Source organism: Lates calcarifer, linkage group LG11 (assembly GCF_001640805.2).
Source record: "Lates calcarifer isolate ASB-BC8 linkage group LG11, TLL_Latcal_v3, whole genome shotgun sequence".
Taxonomy (NCBI): Eukaryota; Metazoa; Chordata; class Actinopteri; family Centropomidae; genus Lates; species Lates calcarifer.
Window position 1 is genome coordinate 149,242 of NC_066843.1, and position 16,230 is coordinate 165,471.

A 16,230-nucleotide genomic window follows, 5' to 3' on the forward strand; every position below is an offset into this window, starting at 1 on the left:
CCAGGAGGCCCCCCCCCTCCTCTGAGGGCCTCCCAGCATGCACCTCTCACAGCACACTGTGACATAACACACATGTCCACGTGATTAGATAACACAACGTCATGTGTCACAAACCAAACACTCAGTATCTGCGCAGACCTGGAGCTCCAGGCTGGGATTCAAGGATTCAAGGATTCAATTGAATTAATGAGCAGGAGGATAATCAATAACTGCTTCCATTCCTCTGAGTTTTAAACAGAATCACCTTTAATGCAGAGTTTACAGTCCAAGGAGTTAGTGTAACCATGGTAACAGTGTGTACCGTGTAACACTGCCTGCGGTCACCATGGTAACCGTGTACAGTCTGATCCCCAGTCTCCCAGGTTACATAACTCGGTCGACTCGCTGACAGGAAGTGATGACGTGTGGATCAATGAGAAAACTGGGACTCGCGGCTTCACCCTCTGCTGCCTCCTGATTGGTCGGCGGGGACATTGCGGTTTAGCAGCAGCTGACCAATCAGAGAGCAGAGTGGAAAGTTGGTTATGAGGCTCCAGTTTGACCCAGTTCACTTAGTCCAGTCTGACTGTGTCACTGCGGCAGACACACACCAGAAATAACATCAGCATTATTAACATTATTATTATGATTATGATCATTATTATTATTAACTGAACGCTTGTGTTTGAAAATCAGTGAAAAAGTGACTGAGGTTTGGTTCAGGAGGTTTTAGTCTCTTTGTTCATTTACACATGAAAACAGGAGTTTTATTCTGTGGTGTGTGTGTGTGTTTATCTCTGATCTGTTGCTGTGTGTCTGTGTGTGTGTTGTTGACCTGCCTCTGAACGCTCGTGTTACGGTCTTGATAATGAGCCTTTGTGAAACACTGAACCACTGACCTCAGACCAGGTTTTTGTTGGTTGGTCGTTTCCCGGTGACTTAACAATGCTCCTGAACACACCTCAGTTTCAGACCAGTACACCCACAGGAGCTCAGGTGGACTCAGGTGTATTTACTATTTAAACAACCTGATTTTGTCCCTTCAAAAAGTTCAGGAGGTTTTTACTTGGAGCCGAATTCTCCTCACAGGTCTCCTCTCCGAAACAAACAGACCTGATCATGAAAATCAGTAAAACACGGAATAAAACCGTTTCACTTTAAAAATCTGTGTTTTTCTGGTGAACACAGGACATCGAGAGGAGCTGCTTAGCTTGTTTTTCTGAAGGTCCACAGAGGAAACAAAGACGAGGTGTCAGGATTCTGATGAGTGCATATTTATATTTATATAATGTCTTTACAACATAAACACACAGTTAAACACATACACAGAATATCTCTTTTCCATTAGATGCATTTCCACAATGTTTCAAACCTGTTGTACAAACACCTTTATAGTCATAATATTTGCACAGGATACATATTCATATTAACAAAAAATATAGATGTATAATATATCTTTGTGTGTCAAACACAGTTCTCCAAACAGTTCAAGTATAACTGGATATTTGTATTTGAATATTTACAGTTTTTATACACAATATTTGCTGCATAATGTTTGTTAGAGAGGCGACTGGTTGAGGCTTCTGTCTACTTGCTGCAGCTCACTGAAACGTCTGATTGTACTCAAATGCAGCACACACACACACACACACACACACACACACCCTGCGTCTCATTGGTCGGCGAGGCTGCTGCTGTCAGCTGGTGTTGTCCCGGATCAGAGGTGGACTGGACTCCTTCAGCTCTGTCCTCGTTTGTCTTTGTTCGTGCTGTTGGAAGTTCTGGATGTTCCCATTTCTCCTGAAGTGATCAGCACCAGAAGAGTCAAACCACAGTCACACCGGAAGTTAAAATGGCCGTCCTGTTGCTTTAAGAACACCTGAACGCACCTGTCCAGCTCAGCGTGTTTGATTCACCGTGTGGATGAATGTCACAGAGACACTTCCTGGTGTGACCACGGCTTCAGACAGACGACCGCTTCAGTAGAGATTGGTCCGTTAGCCTAGCTTAGCATAAACACCTCTGTCCAGTCTCTCTGCCAAGCTAGGCTAAACACTCTGTACCGGATCCACAGAGTTAATAAAACGTCAACAAAATGGCGGACTGCTCCTTGAGCCTGTCTAGTCTGGAGGATTCTGGCTCTGTAAGCTACAGACTCAGACTATTTTGGCGGTGAGCTGCGTGCTGAACAGTTCTGTTGATGACATCATCTCCACGCCGTTATGACGTTGGTGGCGATGACTTCATCATCAGCACGCCGGGGTGATGATGTACTGAGGTGGTGTCGTGACGGAAAGTCTCCACGTGATCGTGTTTATCGTCGCTGGCGTGACCTGTGACATCATCAGTGACATCATCATCAGGCGTCGATGCGGAAGGACAGCAGCTTCTCAGAGTGCATGTTGTTGAGCGTCCGCAGGTCGGGTAGCTTCAGCAGCAGTTTGGTGAAGCGCGGCGAGTCCAGGTTGTAGTGGTCGTTGCCGGGGGCGACGGACGACTTGCTGACGAGCGAGCGCAGAGCTCGGATCAGGTTCTCCTGCAGCTGCTCCACCGACGCCACGTTCTCGATGCCGGAGCGGTCTGAGGAGGAGGAGGAGGAGAACATGTTCAGGAGCGACACTCATTTTGTTTACATGAAACAACAGAGAAACAAACTTCATCCCTCCCCCCTCCATCTCCCCTCCCTCCTCACCCGCAGAGACCAGCACCACGGCGGTGAACAGTCCCAGTTCCTCTGCGTTCAGCTCCAGAGCAGCCAGTTTGTGGCTGAAGTCGAACATGGCTCCCAGCAGCTCGTTCATCCCCATCGCCCGCAGCTCCTCCAGACTGTAGGTGGCGCCAGAGATAAACGTCACCGTCTGCTCCTTAACGTTGAACAGTGACGAGAAGCGAACCATCAGCACCTGCAGGGAGGAGACGAACACAGTCAGCTGCAGTTCCTCTGACTGGCCACCAGGTGCCAGTTTTTTTTAACATTTAACATTTAACTTTGGTTTGATCGTACTGCGTGTCTGATTTTATTGACAATAAAGTTATTAATAGGTGTTAGCGTCGTACCTCGAAGGTGCCGGCCTTCAGCAGGGTGACCTGGTCGTTCTGCGACAGAGCGCTGAATCCTGGGATATGTTTAGCGAACTCCACCACCTCTCTGACGGCGGGGGTGAAAGGACAGAGAGAAGTCCTCCCAGATCTCCTGGGGCGTCTTTGAGGGGTCGGCGTGAGGCTTCATGTTCATTGGACAGGCCTGCAGAGAGATCAACCAATCAGGAGTTAATCCACAGTGATCGTCCAATCAGAGCTCAGCTGCAGGGAGTCGTTTAAATAAAACGTTTTGATTGGTTCTTACCAGCACGATCCCTGTATGGTTCTTCATTAGACAGTTCTGCCCCGGGGTCACATGATCGCCGTCTCCTCCAATCAGATTGCTGTTATGTAAGCTCCACCTCCCGTTGCCTTGGGGATGATGCGTGCTGTTGCAGCTGTTGTCCAGCGGCGGGTAGCGCCCCATGCCCATGTTGTTGTTGTGGTGATAGATGGTGTTGAGGCCGTTGGCATGGTAACCGTTGGGGCAGCGGTTGGGGCCCCAAAGCTCCGCCTCCCCGTTGTGGTTGTGGGCGTGGTTATTCTGATGCTGCTGAGGTGGCACGTGGGGATTGGCCAGCTTGTCGTGAGCGTACAGGAAGGTCTCGCGGTGAGCGCGGGCAATGGCGGTGATGGTAGAGTCCATGCCCGGGCTGGGGGGAGGAGAGAGGGAGAGGGAGGGGGAGGGGCTCTGAGAGGGGGGAGGAAAGAGAAGAGGAGGAGGAGCGGGTGAGGAAGAGGAGGCCGGGGCAGGAGGGGAGGGGGAGGAGGGGGCGAGCGGCAGGGCTGACGGCTGGGGCTGAGGGGCGATGGTCACCCCCGGGCACGGAGAGGAGGAGGAGGAGGAGGAGGAGGAGGAGGAGGAGGAGAGGCTGGCGAGCTGGAAGTCGTTCTGCAGCTGGTTGTTGACCATGTTGTTCATGGCGCTCTGCATCTCAGCCAACATCCTCTGTTTCTCACGCTTCGGGATCCGACCGAAACGAACAGCTGAGGAGGAGGAGGAGGAGGAGGAGGAAGACGTGTTAAAGACAACGACGGAAATCTGAGACTGTTTTGGGTCGACTGACTCCACAGGTCAGTCTGACGTCAGGACCAACTAAAACCCTGTTTCCTGGTCCAAGTTCTCTGAGTCTGTCCTGTTTCCAGACGCTGCAGTGCTGAGTCCAACAACTATTCAGAGTCAGTGAGTGCTAACGTTAGCCAGCTAACCTAGCTAATGTTACTCCTGATATCAGCTCTGGGTTTTACGTCTTCATGTTTCAGTCATCAGTTCTTTTCTGTGCTGCCCAGCTAAAGTGAAAAGCTAACCTAGCACGGAAAAGGACTGACAACCAAACTCATAGCAAGAGAGACTTATAGCTTATAGCAGGGGTACCTGCTTTAACGAGCTGGTGCTAATGTTAGCTAGCTAACTACCTGGAGTCAAACTTTGTTTTTCTTCACTGGTTTAAAAGCAGCATCTTATCAGCTGCAGTCATTTCCTCTTGACTTCCTCGTCACAGTGAAGCAGTAGAATGACTGAACAGTTTCTGGACTCTGATCTGCAGCGTCTGGAAACAGGAGAGACTCAGAGAAGTTGGACCAGGAAACAGGATTTTCAATGGTCTTGATGTCCAGGATATTTCTATAGCTACATGCCAATGCTGTGATGCTAACAGGTGTGTCCAGGTGTGTCCAGGTGTTGGGACTGACCGTCTCGGCTCATGCCCACAGACAGGCACTTCTTGAAGCGACACTGTTGGCAGCGGTTCCTGTTGATCCTCATGATGGTGCAGCTCTCGTTCTTCAGACACTTCTTGTACTGGATGTTCTGCTGGATGCTACGACGGAAGAAACCCTGAGGAGACCAGAACCCGGATCAGTGTCTGAGTCCACCACAGGTGAATCTGAGGCTGAGTGAGGACAGGTGTGTGTGGGGTCTCACCTTGCAGCCCTCGCAGGCGATGGACGCCATAGTGGAAACCTGAGGCCACGTCGCCGCAGACTTTACACAGCAGCACCATCCCGTTCAGCTCTGAAACACAGTCACCGTTAGAACAAAGACCAGCAGAGTCAGACTGGTTTCCAGAGGATCTACCAAAGCTTGGTCCAGGTCTTACTGGTCAGACTGGCCACCGACTTGCTGGGCGACGCCCTCAGAGATCCTCCATCGTCTCGGCCTCTGGGCGAACCTCCTGCTGAGGAGGAGGCCGAGGAGGAGCCGTCCTCTCCTGCAGAGCCTGAACTGGAGCTGCTGCTGAGGAAGGAGGGAGTCAGACAGGAGGAGGAGGAGGAGGACGAGGAGGAGGTGAAGCCAGGCTGGGAGTTGGAGTTCTCGCTGTACATGGAGACTGGACTGGTCCGGGTCGGAGAACCTCCACACGAACCCACATAGGAGATCACACCACCTGCAGCAGAGAGGACATGAGGTCAGTGAAGGCATCACGCAGGAATATTTAACCCAGAAAAAAAGTAAAATCTAGAATTTTTTGGTTTTATTTGGGATTTTTCCAACTTTTTATTTTGGTTCAGATTCTGTGGAAAAGTTCAGTGAAAAATAATCAGCAGTCAAAATGATCTGCAGATGAATCAGACGTGAGAAGTTTAAAACAGTAGAAGAGAGAGAGCAGCCATCTGTGTGTGTGTGTGTGTGGGGGGGTGTTATGCAGAGGCTGTTTTACTGTAACCGTGGAAACAGATGGGGGGGGGCTCTGTAGCAAAGGTTAAAAACAAACTGACTTTCTAGGAATTTTGGGAACAAAGAGGGAGGGGGGAGGAGGGGGGAGGGACTCTGTGTGGGAGCGAGTAGACTCGCCCCCCTCTCCCTTCCCCTCCCTCCCTCCAAAACCCTCTCTACTTCATGATGTCATTATGTTAAAACGTATTTGTATTAAAATCCAAGATGGAGGACGTCGTTCACGTTTCTGTTTCTCTGTGAAACAGTTTGTGTTTAATAAACAGATTTCTTTAATCACCTGTTTATCAGCTGATCAACCTCTTGGATGGATGGATGATGAATGAATGATGAATGATGAATGGATGATGGATGAATTCTCTGTGAGATGTGCAGCAGCAGAAACAGATGATGAACAGATGGAAACCTGTCGTTTCAGCTGCCGACAGTGGAGGTGTGAGAGCATCCATCCCTCCATCCTGCACCTACACCTGTTTACCCTCTGTGTGTGTGTGTGTGTGTGTGTGTGTGTGTGTTGGGGGGGGTGCAGCCTCCCTGTCTGATCTCAGATCAGTTTCTCAGCAGCCTCAGCTCACGTGTCGCTTGCTGCACGTGACGCCTCGTTTCTGTCAGGTGACGAACGCTCAGTCTGTTTCACACATTCACAAACAATCTGCTGCTTCGATTACACACACACACACTCACACACTCACACACTTGTCCACGACGCTGTTGCACGTTCAGATGGTTCAGGTTTTTCTGGTTCTGCTCAGAAACACATTCGTCTCTAAACCATCAGACTTTTTAACGTCAGGTTTATTCATACGATTGTTCGTGAGATTCAAATAAAATTCACAGAAAGTTAAAGTTTTACAAGAACAAACTAAACAGGCATCAGTCAATCATTAGTGATCAATAAATCCATTGATTACAGCTGATAAATTCCTGATAACTTGATCCTGATCAGTGTTTCTCTGTTACTCTCTGTGTCAGGTCACAGGGTCACTGTGTCAGGTGTTACCATGGTAACCAAGCACGTGCACTGGCCCCGCCCACCCACACCCAGCCACACCCCCTCACATGTGCTCCACCCCCCACCCTCAGCTGATTCTCCAGGTGTGTCCAACACATCACCACAAAAACTCCCACAGGTGTTTAACCACCTGAAGGACTCCCCCACCTGAAACCTCGTAAAGATCCACTACCACCTCCAAAAGACCTGAAGAACCGCCTAACATCCACCTGAAGACCCGCCTAACATCCACCTGAAGAACCGCCTAACATCCACCTGAAGAACCTCCTAACATCCACCTGAAGAACCACCTAACATCCACCTGAAGAACCGCCTAACATCCACCTGAAGAACCTCCTAACATCCACCTGAAGAACCACCTAACATCCACCTGAAGACCCACCTAACATCCACCTGAAGACCGCCTAACATCCACCTGAAGAACCTCCTAACATCCACCTGAAGACCCACCTAACATCCACCTGAAGAACCGCCTAACATCCACCTGAAGACCCACCTAACATCCACCTGAAGAACCGCCTAACATCCACCTGAAGAACCTCCTAACATCCACCTGAAGAACCGCCTAACATCCACCTGAAGAACCGCCTAACATCCACCTGACAGAACATTCTTATTGACATCTAAAACTTCTTCAAACCACCATAGAACCTCTTCAGTGACCACCTAAACCTAAACAACCTAAAGAACCTCTGGAACCACGTCCAGGACTTCTAGATGTTTCCTGTGCTCTCTCATGTAGCTACACTTTTTCAAACCTCACTTCCATGAAATCACCATCTAATATTCTGTGTTGTAAAACTGAGGGAGGTGATGATGTAAACAGGAAGTCCTGTATTGTGTCTCTGAGTCCGAACCATTACATCTGTTACATAACGTCACATAACACCTGCTGCCAACTGTCTAACTGGGTCAGCAAGACCTGATAAGTGGATCAGTTCTGTGGAGTTTGGCCGGCACGTTGGACTCGAACATTTCTGAGCAGGTTTTGTGGTGCAAGGGGGAGCAGGGTCCCTGAATGCAGCACGTCTGATGTTTTAAATTAGACTACCGTATTTTTCGGGCTATAAGACGCACTTAAAATCATTTCATTTTCTCAGAAATCAACAGTGCGCTTTATAATCCGGTGTGCCTTATGTATTAATTCTGGTTGTGTTTACTGACCTCAAACTGATTTTATGTGGTACACAGCGTAGTACGAGCATTACGGCTAACGTAGTCAGGAGCCTCGCAGGAGTAATATTTATCAGTACTATGCTTCAACATACCGGCAATATTACAATGTGTGTATAAGGACCCCAAAATGCCACCTGTTAAGAGACATGCTTACGAAGCAGATTTCAAACTCAAGGCTATCAGTCACGCATTAGAACATGGGAATAGAGCAGCTGCAAGAGAATTCAACATTAATGGATCAATGGTTCGGAAGTGGAGGAAGCAAGAAGATGACCTGCGGTTTGTTTTGCTTTTTGTGCCTAATAATGCGATGCACTTTATAGCCTGAAAAATCTGGTAAACAGTGATGTTGACAGGAACACGTTGTGTTTCTCTGTGAGGATTTACACTGAGCAGCGTCAGAAACCCTGAGTGTGTTTGATCTGAACGGAGCACGTGTGTGTTCAGTGAACGCTTCAACCTGCTGCTGTTTCAGCTCCTCCCCCTCCTCCCTCCCCCGTGCAGACTCGAGGGGGAGGCTCGTGTGTCCTCAGTAGTCACGCCCCCGAGCCACGTGCCTCCTCCACACAGCCGGCCCCACAACGAGACCGGCCCGCAACTCACCCCTCCCCCTCCCTCACCCCTCCCCCTCCCTCTCTCTGCACTCTCACGTTCCCGCCATTCATTACACACACAGGCTGGACTGGTGTACTTGTGAGGACCCAGGTCTTTACCCAGCAGTGTGTTCAGGTCCACTGTGTAACATTAACCTAAACCTGGTTCTGTCTGCACCAGGATCTGGATCTGGGACACTCTACAGCTCCTCTAAACCACAGAGCCTCACATTAACTATCAGCAGCTGAGACTCATGGGTAATGTAGTATTTAAAGCCAAACAAAGAGAAGTGTAGTTTCAGATCAGGAAGCAGCAGCTCCTCAAACTTTACAACAAAGTACAACCTAAAGATCAGGTCCAGGATCCACAGAGCTCAGTTCAGAACCACGTCCAGACCGACTTCAGCCCTGAGTTTAAAAAAAGAACGACTCCATGGAAGCAACACAAAACAACCACAACCACAACCACAACCGTTCAGAGACACGTCATCTCCAGGTCACCAGCCACCTTAAATCTTTTCTGTGGAAACTTTGAGCTGTGAACTCAGGAATCATCAGCTCATTCTCAGCTGCTCGGCTGCTGACTGATCACATCCAGTCACATTCATGTTTCAATCCAGGGTTTGAGCTTTTAGCTGTGACCAGGTTCACCAGAGGAAAAACAAGAGCAGCTGATTGGTTCCTGCTGCTGCTCCACTTTCTCACGGGGGGGGGGGGGGTCATTTGGTATTGATAGGTGATCAGACTGATCAGACACTGAGCTGACGGAGGGAGAACTGATCAATCTTTACTCATGAAAATAGAACAAATCAACAAATATATTGATGAAGAAAAAGGAAGAGGAGGAGGAGGAGGAGAGGAGAAGAGGAGGAGAAAGAGAGGAGAGGAGAAGAGGAGGAGAAGAGAGGAGAGGAGAAGAGGAGGAGGAGAAGAGGGAGGGAGGAGAAGAGAGAAGAGGAGGAGGAGGAGAATTATGCAATGAGCTCAGTCTGATCAGCAGCCAATCAGAGCGCGCGGAGTTCAGTGAAAACAAAGCGCACATGGCTCGGTTTTCCGTCCATGTGAACCGGCAACCGCCGCTCCGGTGACGCGCGCGCTCACACACACACACACACACTGATCTCAGCTCGTCCACCTGACACCGACCGACCGCTGTCATCATGACCCAGTTCCCCGAAACACGACCGGGATCACGGTGACGGTCCCCGTGAGGAGCCGCCTCAGACTCACCGACATGTGCCTGAGTCCGTCGGTGTGAAACCGGCAGCTGGACCCGGGTCTTCATGTGGTTTATCTGTTATTCACGGTGAAGTCCACCCGCCGGACCGGGAACCGATCAAACACCGAGAGGAACGTTTAACACAGTCAGCGGCAGAGCGGCAGAGCGAAAGAGCGGTGTGCCGCGCGTCAAAACAAACACAAATAAACAAAACCATCAAACTGATGAACAAAGACCGAAGAGCTTTTATTTATCTGTTGTTTACTTTGTTTACTTTCCATGTTTACCGCCTCAGATCTGAGCGCATCACAGGTCCACAGGGTCAGACTCAGGTGGGTCAGACTCAGGTGAACCTGCAGCCTGACTCTTCTGCAGAACTCAACATAAAGAGCACAGACTGGCAGAGGTGAAGTTTACAGACTGTCCCTGAACTCTCCAACACTTCGCTCTTTACGAACTCTAGTTCAACACACGCACGCCATCACCTTGCTCTGATTTCGGGGGGGGGGTGTTTACCTGTGTTGTTGTTGTTGTTGTTGTTGTCGTTGATGTTTGTGTCCATCGTTGTCATTTTAAAATCCATCAGAGTCGCGCAGACCGTATTTTAAAACCCCGGAGACGCGCGCTCCGCATCACCGACACAGGGAAGAAAAACCGGACTGAAACACCACAGAAGAAGAGGAGGAAGCGTCTCTACTGCGACTCTACTCCATTCTGCTGTTTTTCTACTGACGGACTCGAACAGAAGTGATGCCTGTCCGCCGCACGAGGCTCCTGTCAGCTGCTGCACGCGCTTCACTCTCTCGCTCTGTATTTTTTCAAACAGGGCGCGCGCCCTGCTGGATGATGATGTGCGGGGGCCGCCGTGCCCGCACGCGGCAGAAAACGGGACCATGTGACCGCGGGGAGAGCCTCGTGCCCCAGTGACACACTTTCCCGCCCCTCCTCTGTGTAGTACATACTTGTTTAAATCCCCGAGCACGTGGAGCTGCCCGTTGTTCTCAGACAGAGGGGGCATTATGGGAAGTGTAGGCGGCAGATTGTTCTGTAGCAGAGCAGTTTCCTGTCAGACGGTTTAATGGTGTTTGTTTTTATTGTTCATCATCATTGATTCAGTTTAATTTATCATCCTGTTCCTAAAACACCAAACTGACTTCCAAACAAACTGCTATAAACAGGAGTGTTCACTGCTGTTGATGAGGAGCAGCCATCTTGGATTCTGATGTCAGGGTTGCTCCAGCTTCAGGTTCAAACTTCTGACTAGGAACTCGGAAATTCTGACTTTCGGGTACAACAGGAACGCACCATATGAATAGGCCTACAATCCAACCAGGTGAATTGTGAGCAGACCAAAAGCAACGTGCCACAGCAAGTTAGCACAAACACAGATTAGCTAACTTTTTGATGGCATATTTAGCTAGCACTGTTAGCATGCTAGCTGTGTAACTTATGCAGAGTGCATCAATAGTCATTCATTTGACCTTTAAAAAATATTTCTTAAAATGGCAGACCAACCTCCTCACAGTTCATAAGTCTGGATGACAAAAAACAGACGAAATTAGTGTTTGAACTTAAGCTTTTATTCATCAAAAAGACCTTAAAACTGAGACCATTTTGAGTCAAAACACCCAAGTCCGAGTTACAATGAGATATGTTTGACTGATGAATTTGAGTCGAAACACTCTTGAGATCATGACAAGTCCTGTCTGAGTCCAAAAAGTTAATAGCCCCACGATACTGAAGCAGGTCTGAGTCGAAAGACCTCCAAGGCCGAGACAAGTCTGAGTCCAAACATCCACAATCTACAATCAGTCGTGACGAGTCCAAATCACAAATCTATGACATGCAGTTAAGTCTGAGTCAAACAGGTCAAAACATTTGCATACTTTTGGTGAATCTCTTCAGATTTCACCGCCTGAGTCTCAGTAGACACTAAAGGAGCCTCTCTGATGAACCAGACTGTGCAGGTTCTCTCTTACGTCATTGAAGTACCGCTGAACCATAGACTTCTGCCTGCCGTACCTGTGATCGTAATAAACGTCATAATATCTGTCATAGCCGATGTCATCATTAATAGTATAAGACCGTGAATCTTCACCCACCAGCATTACTATACCATCCTCATCATGCATACTGATAATATCTCCACTGCACTTGTTATATATCATTTCCTTGTGTTTTCTGAACAGCGGGTCCAGGTCTCTCTTGTAAGTTGAGATGAGTCTCTCCACAGGATCGCAGTCTGGAATCCCTCCAAGTCTCACCAGGTGGATCAGCATCTGGATGTGGAAGGCCGCCCCGTTGATCCAGGCCTTCAGAGCCTCAGAGGTCATCTGTCCATCCCTCACCATGGAGTTCTTCAGCTTGGTGAGAGCTTCACTCAGCTTGTACTCGATCCGCTCGATGTCGGTCCTCAGCTGGACTTTGTTCTTAATGTTCATGGTGCACCTCTTCAGACACTCATCGATCTGATCCCAGACCTCGGAGGCCTTCTCCTCTGCAAACACACATCGCAGAGCTTCCTTTGTGCTATCCTTAGACGGACTCAGAAAAATTAGGTCGATCAGGACGGCAATGGCCAGTGCTCCGAGGCCCGCCAGTTCAGGGGCGAAGGTCAAGCCGACAAACATCTCTGATAATTTCTTGACTGCATCTTGACCAAAGTTGCCTGTCTCCATTTTCCTCTTCTCATAGTATCGTTTCAGGTTCTCTGACGAATCAGGACTGCAGAACTTCACAATTTTCTGATCAACTCCCAGATCTGGACCATCGCTGACTTGCTCCACAAAGCTTTTCAGTTGTTCCTCCTCGCTGATGGTATTACCCATAGTCCTGTTTTCAGGCTCAGATGTTTACCACTGTAAAACACAAAATTAACAGTACAATGAACATTTTCAAATGATCTCTGAACATTGAGGATACATTCGCCTGTATTTCTCCACATGCTGAAGTGAGCGCAGTTCCCAGGTTACTTAATGCAAGCTGCTAACATTAGCATGTCCGACTAACTAGCTCACTACCTACAGTTGTAATCTAGCATTACATCAAAGATCAGGAGTTAGCACATAATAAACTAACTACATTATATTGTGGCGTTAAAAAGGTTCAGGACTGGAACATCTCTAGACTCACGTTAGCATCTCTGTCCTGATCTTTATTGGATTCGTTGATCTTTAGACTCCAACAGCTCCAGCTAACCTTACCTCAGATAAAGGTATGTTAGCAAACTAACCCACTAAACACCCACTGTCCATGGACGTTGGTTTCAAGTCGGTCTGTTGAGGCTGTTATTTAGTACATATATATTTGTATTTAAAATCAGTCTGAGATTTACCCCCAGTACAGCCAACCAAATAAATGACATGTGATGTATATTTAGTTGAAAACTGGTTTTGTGTAAATTATGTCCAAAATTACTTAATATTAGATACACGTATGTGACAATACATGTACTATTACATTATTATAATAATCACTGTGAAAACACTGAATCTGAGAGCCCATGCTGGGTAAACAGTGAAAATTAATTTTTCCTGAAAAGATAAAACCTGATCTTTAAGTTGACTGATCTTGACCCTGTGGGTTAGTTCAGACAAATTCCCTAAAAAACCCTTGATCACCATCCAAAGTTCTCCTAAAAAACTCTAACAGCTATTTATTGTCTTCACAGAGTACAGAGGTCCCAGCGTCCCAAACTTGCTCTGCTTACAGCAACATTTAATAGACTAAACTCTATTTGGCAAAGAAAGTCAAAGCCACGTCTCCTATCAGAGGAATCCTGTGCTCACCTTAGTCCTTCCCAAATCGATTATCTCATAGAAAGACCTGCAGGTTCACTGCAAACCCTGACCCCTACCACCCCTCCTCTTCCCCCTACCCAGCTGAAGAAAATGGCCGCCCACCCTTTTACTCTCCACTGTCGACAAGTGCTTAGTCATGGGGGAACATTGGGTCTCTGTAAATAATAATATACAGAGTGTGGTCTAAACCTGAGACCTCATATCTACAGTGACAAAACATTCACTACAAACTTGTGAAGTTCAGATGTTAAGGATTTACCTGAGATTCCGTCCAGACGTGAGTTCAGCTCCAGCTTCAGTCTGCTGCTGATCTGCTGCTTCACGGAGTCAAAACTGAAAGGAAACTCAAACAGAAACAGACTGACAGCGCCCCCTGCTGCTCAGCTGTTGTTACTCCACTTGGGATCCTGTGATCCAGTACTTAAAAACACTGACAGTTTTTGACTCCATCTCTACGCTCAGTGTAACTTTGACTTTGAAGCAGTGAGCAATGCATGTTTCAAACTTTTCAGAAAACTCAGTGTAACACGTGTTTAATGTAGAATTCATTGTGTTTATTAGAGCTCAGTGATTCACACAAGAACACCGACTGTGAGCAGAACTTCTGTTTGTTTAGGAGGAAACTCCACAGGAGCCGAGACAAGTCTGAGTCAAAACACCTGCAAGACTGAGACAAGTCCAACTGTCCCATATGGAGGAAATGTTTGAGTGTCCACAACTTTTGATCACATGATGCATCTCTTCAGACTCAACAGCCTCTGTCTCATTGGACATTAAAGGAGCCGCTTTGACGAACCAGACTCTGCAGGTTCTCTCCTACTTCATTAAAGTAACATTCAATCTCTCTCTTCTGACTGCTGTACCTGCGACTGTAGTAAGCCTCAAAGTAATCCTTATACCTGCTGTTCTCAGGCAAACGATGCCACTTTGAATCTTCATCTACCAGATAATGTATATAAGGGGACTGGGGGTGAACAAATCTACACTCTTCTTTACACTTCTTTTCTACCATCTCCCTGTGTTTTTTTAACAGCAGGTCCAGGTCTCTCTTGTAAGTCGAGATGAGCCTCTCCACAGGATCGCAGTCTGGAATCCCTCCAAGTCTCACCAGGTGGATCAGCATCTGGATGTGGAAGGCCGCCCCGTTGATCCAGGCCTTCAGAGCCTCAGAGGTCATCTGTCCGTCCCTCACCATGGAGTTCTTCAGCTTGGTGAGAGCTTCACTCAGCTTGTACTCGATCCGCTCGATGTCGGTCCTCAGCTGGACTTTGTTCTTAAAGTTCACAGTGCACCTCTTCAGGCACTCATCGATCTGATCCCAGACCTCGGAGGCCTTCTCCTCTGCAAACACACATCGCAGAGCGTCCTCTGTGCTCTTCTCTGGCGGACTTTTGGAAACAACATCGATGAGGATGGCGATGGCCAGCGCTCCGAGGCCCGCCAGTTCAGGAGCCGGCATCAGGGCAGCCATTTTCTCTGCCAGGTTCTTGATCCAGTCTGCAGCGTGGTCACCTGTCTCCATCTTCCTCCCCTCGTAGTGTTGTTTCAGGTTCTCTGATGAATCAAGACTGCAGAACTTCACAATGTTCTGATCAACTCTCATATTTGGACCCTCGTTGAACTGCTTCACAAATCTCTCCAGTTCTTCCTCCTTGCTGAGTATTTTACCCATGGTCCTGTTTTCAGATGTTTATCACTGTAACACACAAAATGAAAAGTATAATGATGATGATGTGACACAGATGATGTGTTCACTGAGCTGTAGTTTGAGAGATTCTCAGTTTCTTTAGACTCCAACAGCTCCAGCCAACGTTACCTGAGGTAAAGGTATGAACGTAATGATATATGTACTGTGCAGTTATAGTCATAATGATGTCTGATGCCAACTTCAGTCCTTCCCAAATTGCTCACTGCAACCCCACCCACTAGCACAAGTTATTCCTGATCAGCCGGGGAAGATGGCCGCTCACTGTTTTCCAATCCACCATCAAGTGCTTAGTCATAGGGGAACGTCAGGTCTCTGTAAATAATAATATACAGAGTGTGGTCTAAACCTGAGACAGCTTCTGTTATGATGTGGTGCTATATAAATAAACTGGACTTGACTGTTAGAGACTTCAGATCAGTTCCGTGCAGCTGTTCAACAGATTTACAGTTTGTCAGAAGATGAAGTGGTGAACAGATGATTCATATCTACAGTGACAAAACATTCACTACAAACTTGTGAAGATCAGATGTTTAAGATTTACCTGAGATTCTGTCCAGATGTGAGTTCAGCTCCAGCTTCAGTCTGCTGCTGATCTCTGTCTTCTGAAGTGAAAGTGAAGTCAGAGCAGCACAGACAGACTGACGGCGCCCCCTGCTGCTCAGCTCAAATACAACACGTTTATAACTCGGAGGCTGAAAACATCCAGAGCCTGAGATCTGATCCTGGATCAGTCCAGACGTCAGGACTCCAGGTTTCTGTTCCTCAAACCAGAAACACCTCAGACTCAAAGATGATGTTTGACATCAGATGAAACTAAGACGTTATTTCATAACATCTGTGACCACAGCTGGAAAGTAACTAAGTACATTTACTCAAGTACCTGTTCCCTGTTCTTATACTCCACTACATCTCACGGGAATGTTGTACTTTTGTAGAGACTCTGCAGATTCTGATCGATGATTCTAACTGTGACAGTATTCTGTCACTG

At 47.8% G+C, this 16,230-nt stretch overlaps 3 protein-coding genes across 3 annotated transcripts; all 3 read right to left on the minus strand.

Moving 5' to 3' along the window:
- Positions 1-1,243: 1,243 nt before the first annotated feature.
- On the minus strand, positions 1,244-11,283 carry nr1d1 (nuclear receptor subfamily 1, group d, member 1). The gene is given in 10 exon segments (XM_018688129.2): positions 1,244-2,559; positions 2,672-2,882; positions 3,037-3,144; positions 3,146-3,223; positions 3,326-4,047; positions 4,753-4,897; positions 4,985-5,002; positions 5,004-5,074; positions 5,160-5,447; positions 10,251-11,283. Coding segments are annotated over 10 exon segments (1,929 nt in total). The 5' UTR covers positions 10,318-11,283; the 3' UTR covers positions 1,244-2,338.
- A 9-nt stretch (positions 11,284-11,292) lies between these two features.
- LOC127142975 (uncharacterized) lies at positions 11,293-13,912 on the minus strand. The gene is made up of 2 exons (XM_051073919.1): positions 13,794-13,912; positions 11,293-12,592 (listed from the first exon to the last, which is right to left on the minus strand). The coding sequence occupies exon 2, from the start codon at positions 12,560-12,562 to the stop codon at positions 11,657-11,659; it is 906 nt and encodes a 301-aa protein (XP_050929876.1). The 5' UTR covers positions 12,563-12,592; positions 13,794-13,912; the 3' UTR covers positions 11,293-11,656.
- Positions 13,913-14,297: 385 nt separating this feature from the next.
- Positions 14,298-15,879, minus strand: LOC108891026 (uncharacterized). The gene is made up of 2 exons (XM_018688127.2): positions 15,784-15,879; positions 14,298-15,230 (listed from the first exon to the last, which is right to left on the minus strand). The coding sequence occupies exon 2, from the start codon at positions 15,204-15,206 to the stop codon at positions 14,298-14,300; it is 909 nt and encodes a 302-aa protein (XP_018543643.1). The 5' UTR covers positions 15,207-15,230; positions 15,784-15,879.
- Between the last annotated feature and the right edge of the window lie 351 nt (positions 15,880-16,230).

Bases quoted from the DNA above. Each gene is read 5' to 3' on its own strand.
- LOC127142975 (XM_051073919.1), bottom strand. From the start codon at position 12,562: ATGGGTAATACCATCAGCGAGGAGGAACAACTGAAAAGCTTTGTGGAG.
- LOC108891026 (XM_018688127.2), bottom strand. From the start codon at position 15,206: ATGGGTAAAATACTCAGCAAGGAGGAAGAACTGGAGAGATTTGTGAAG.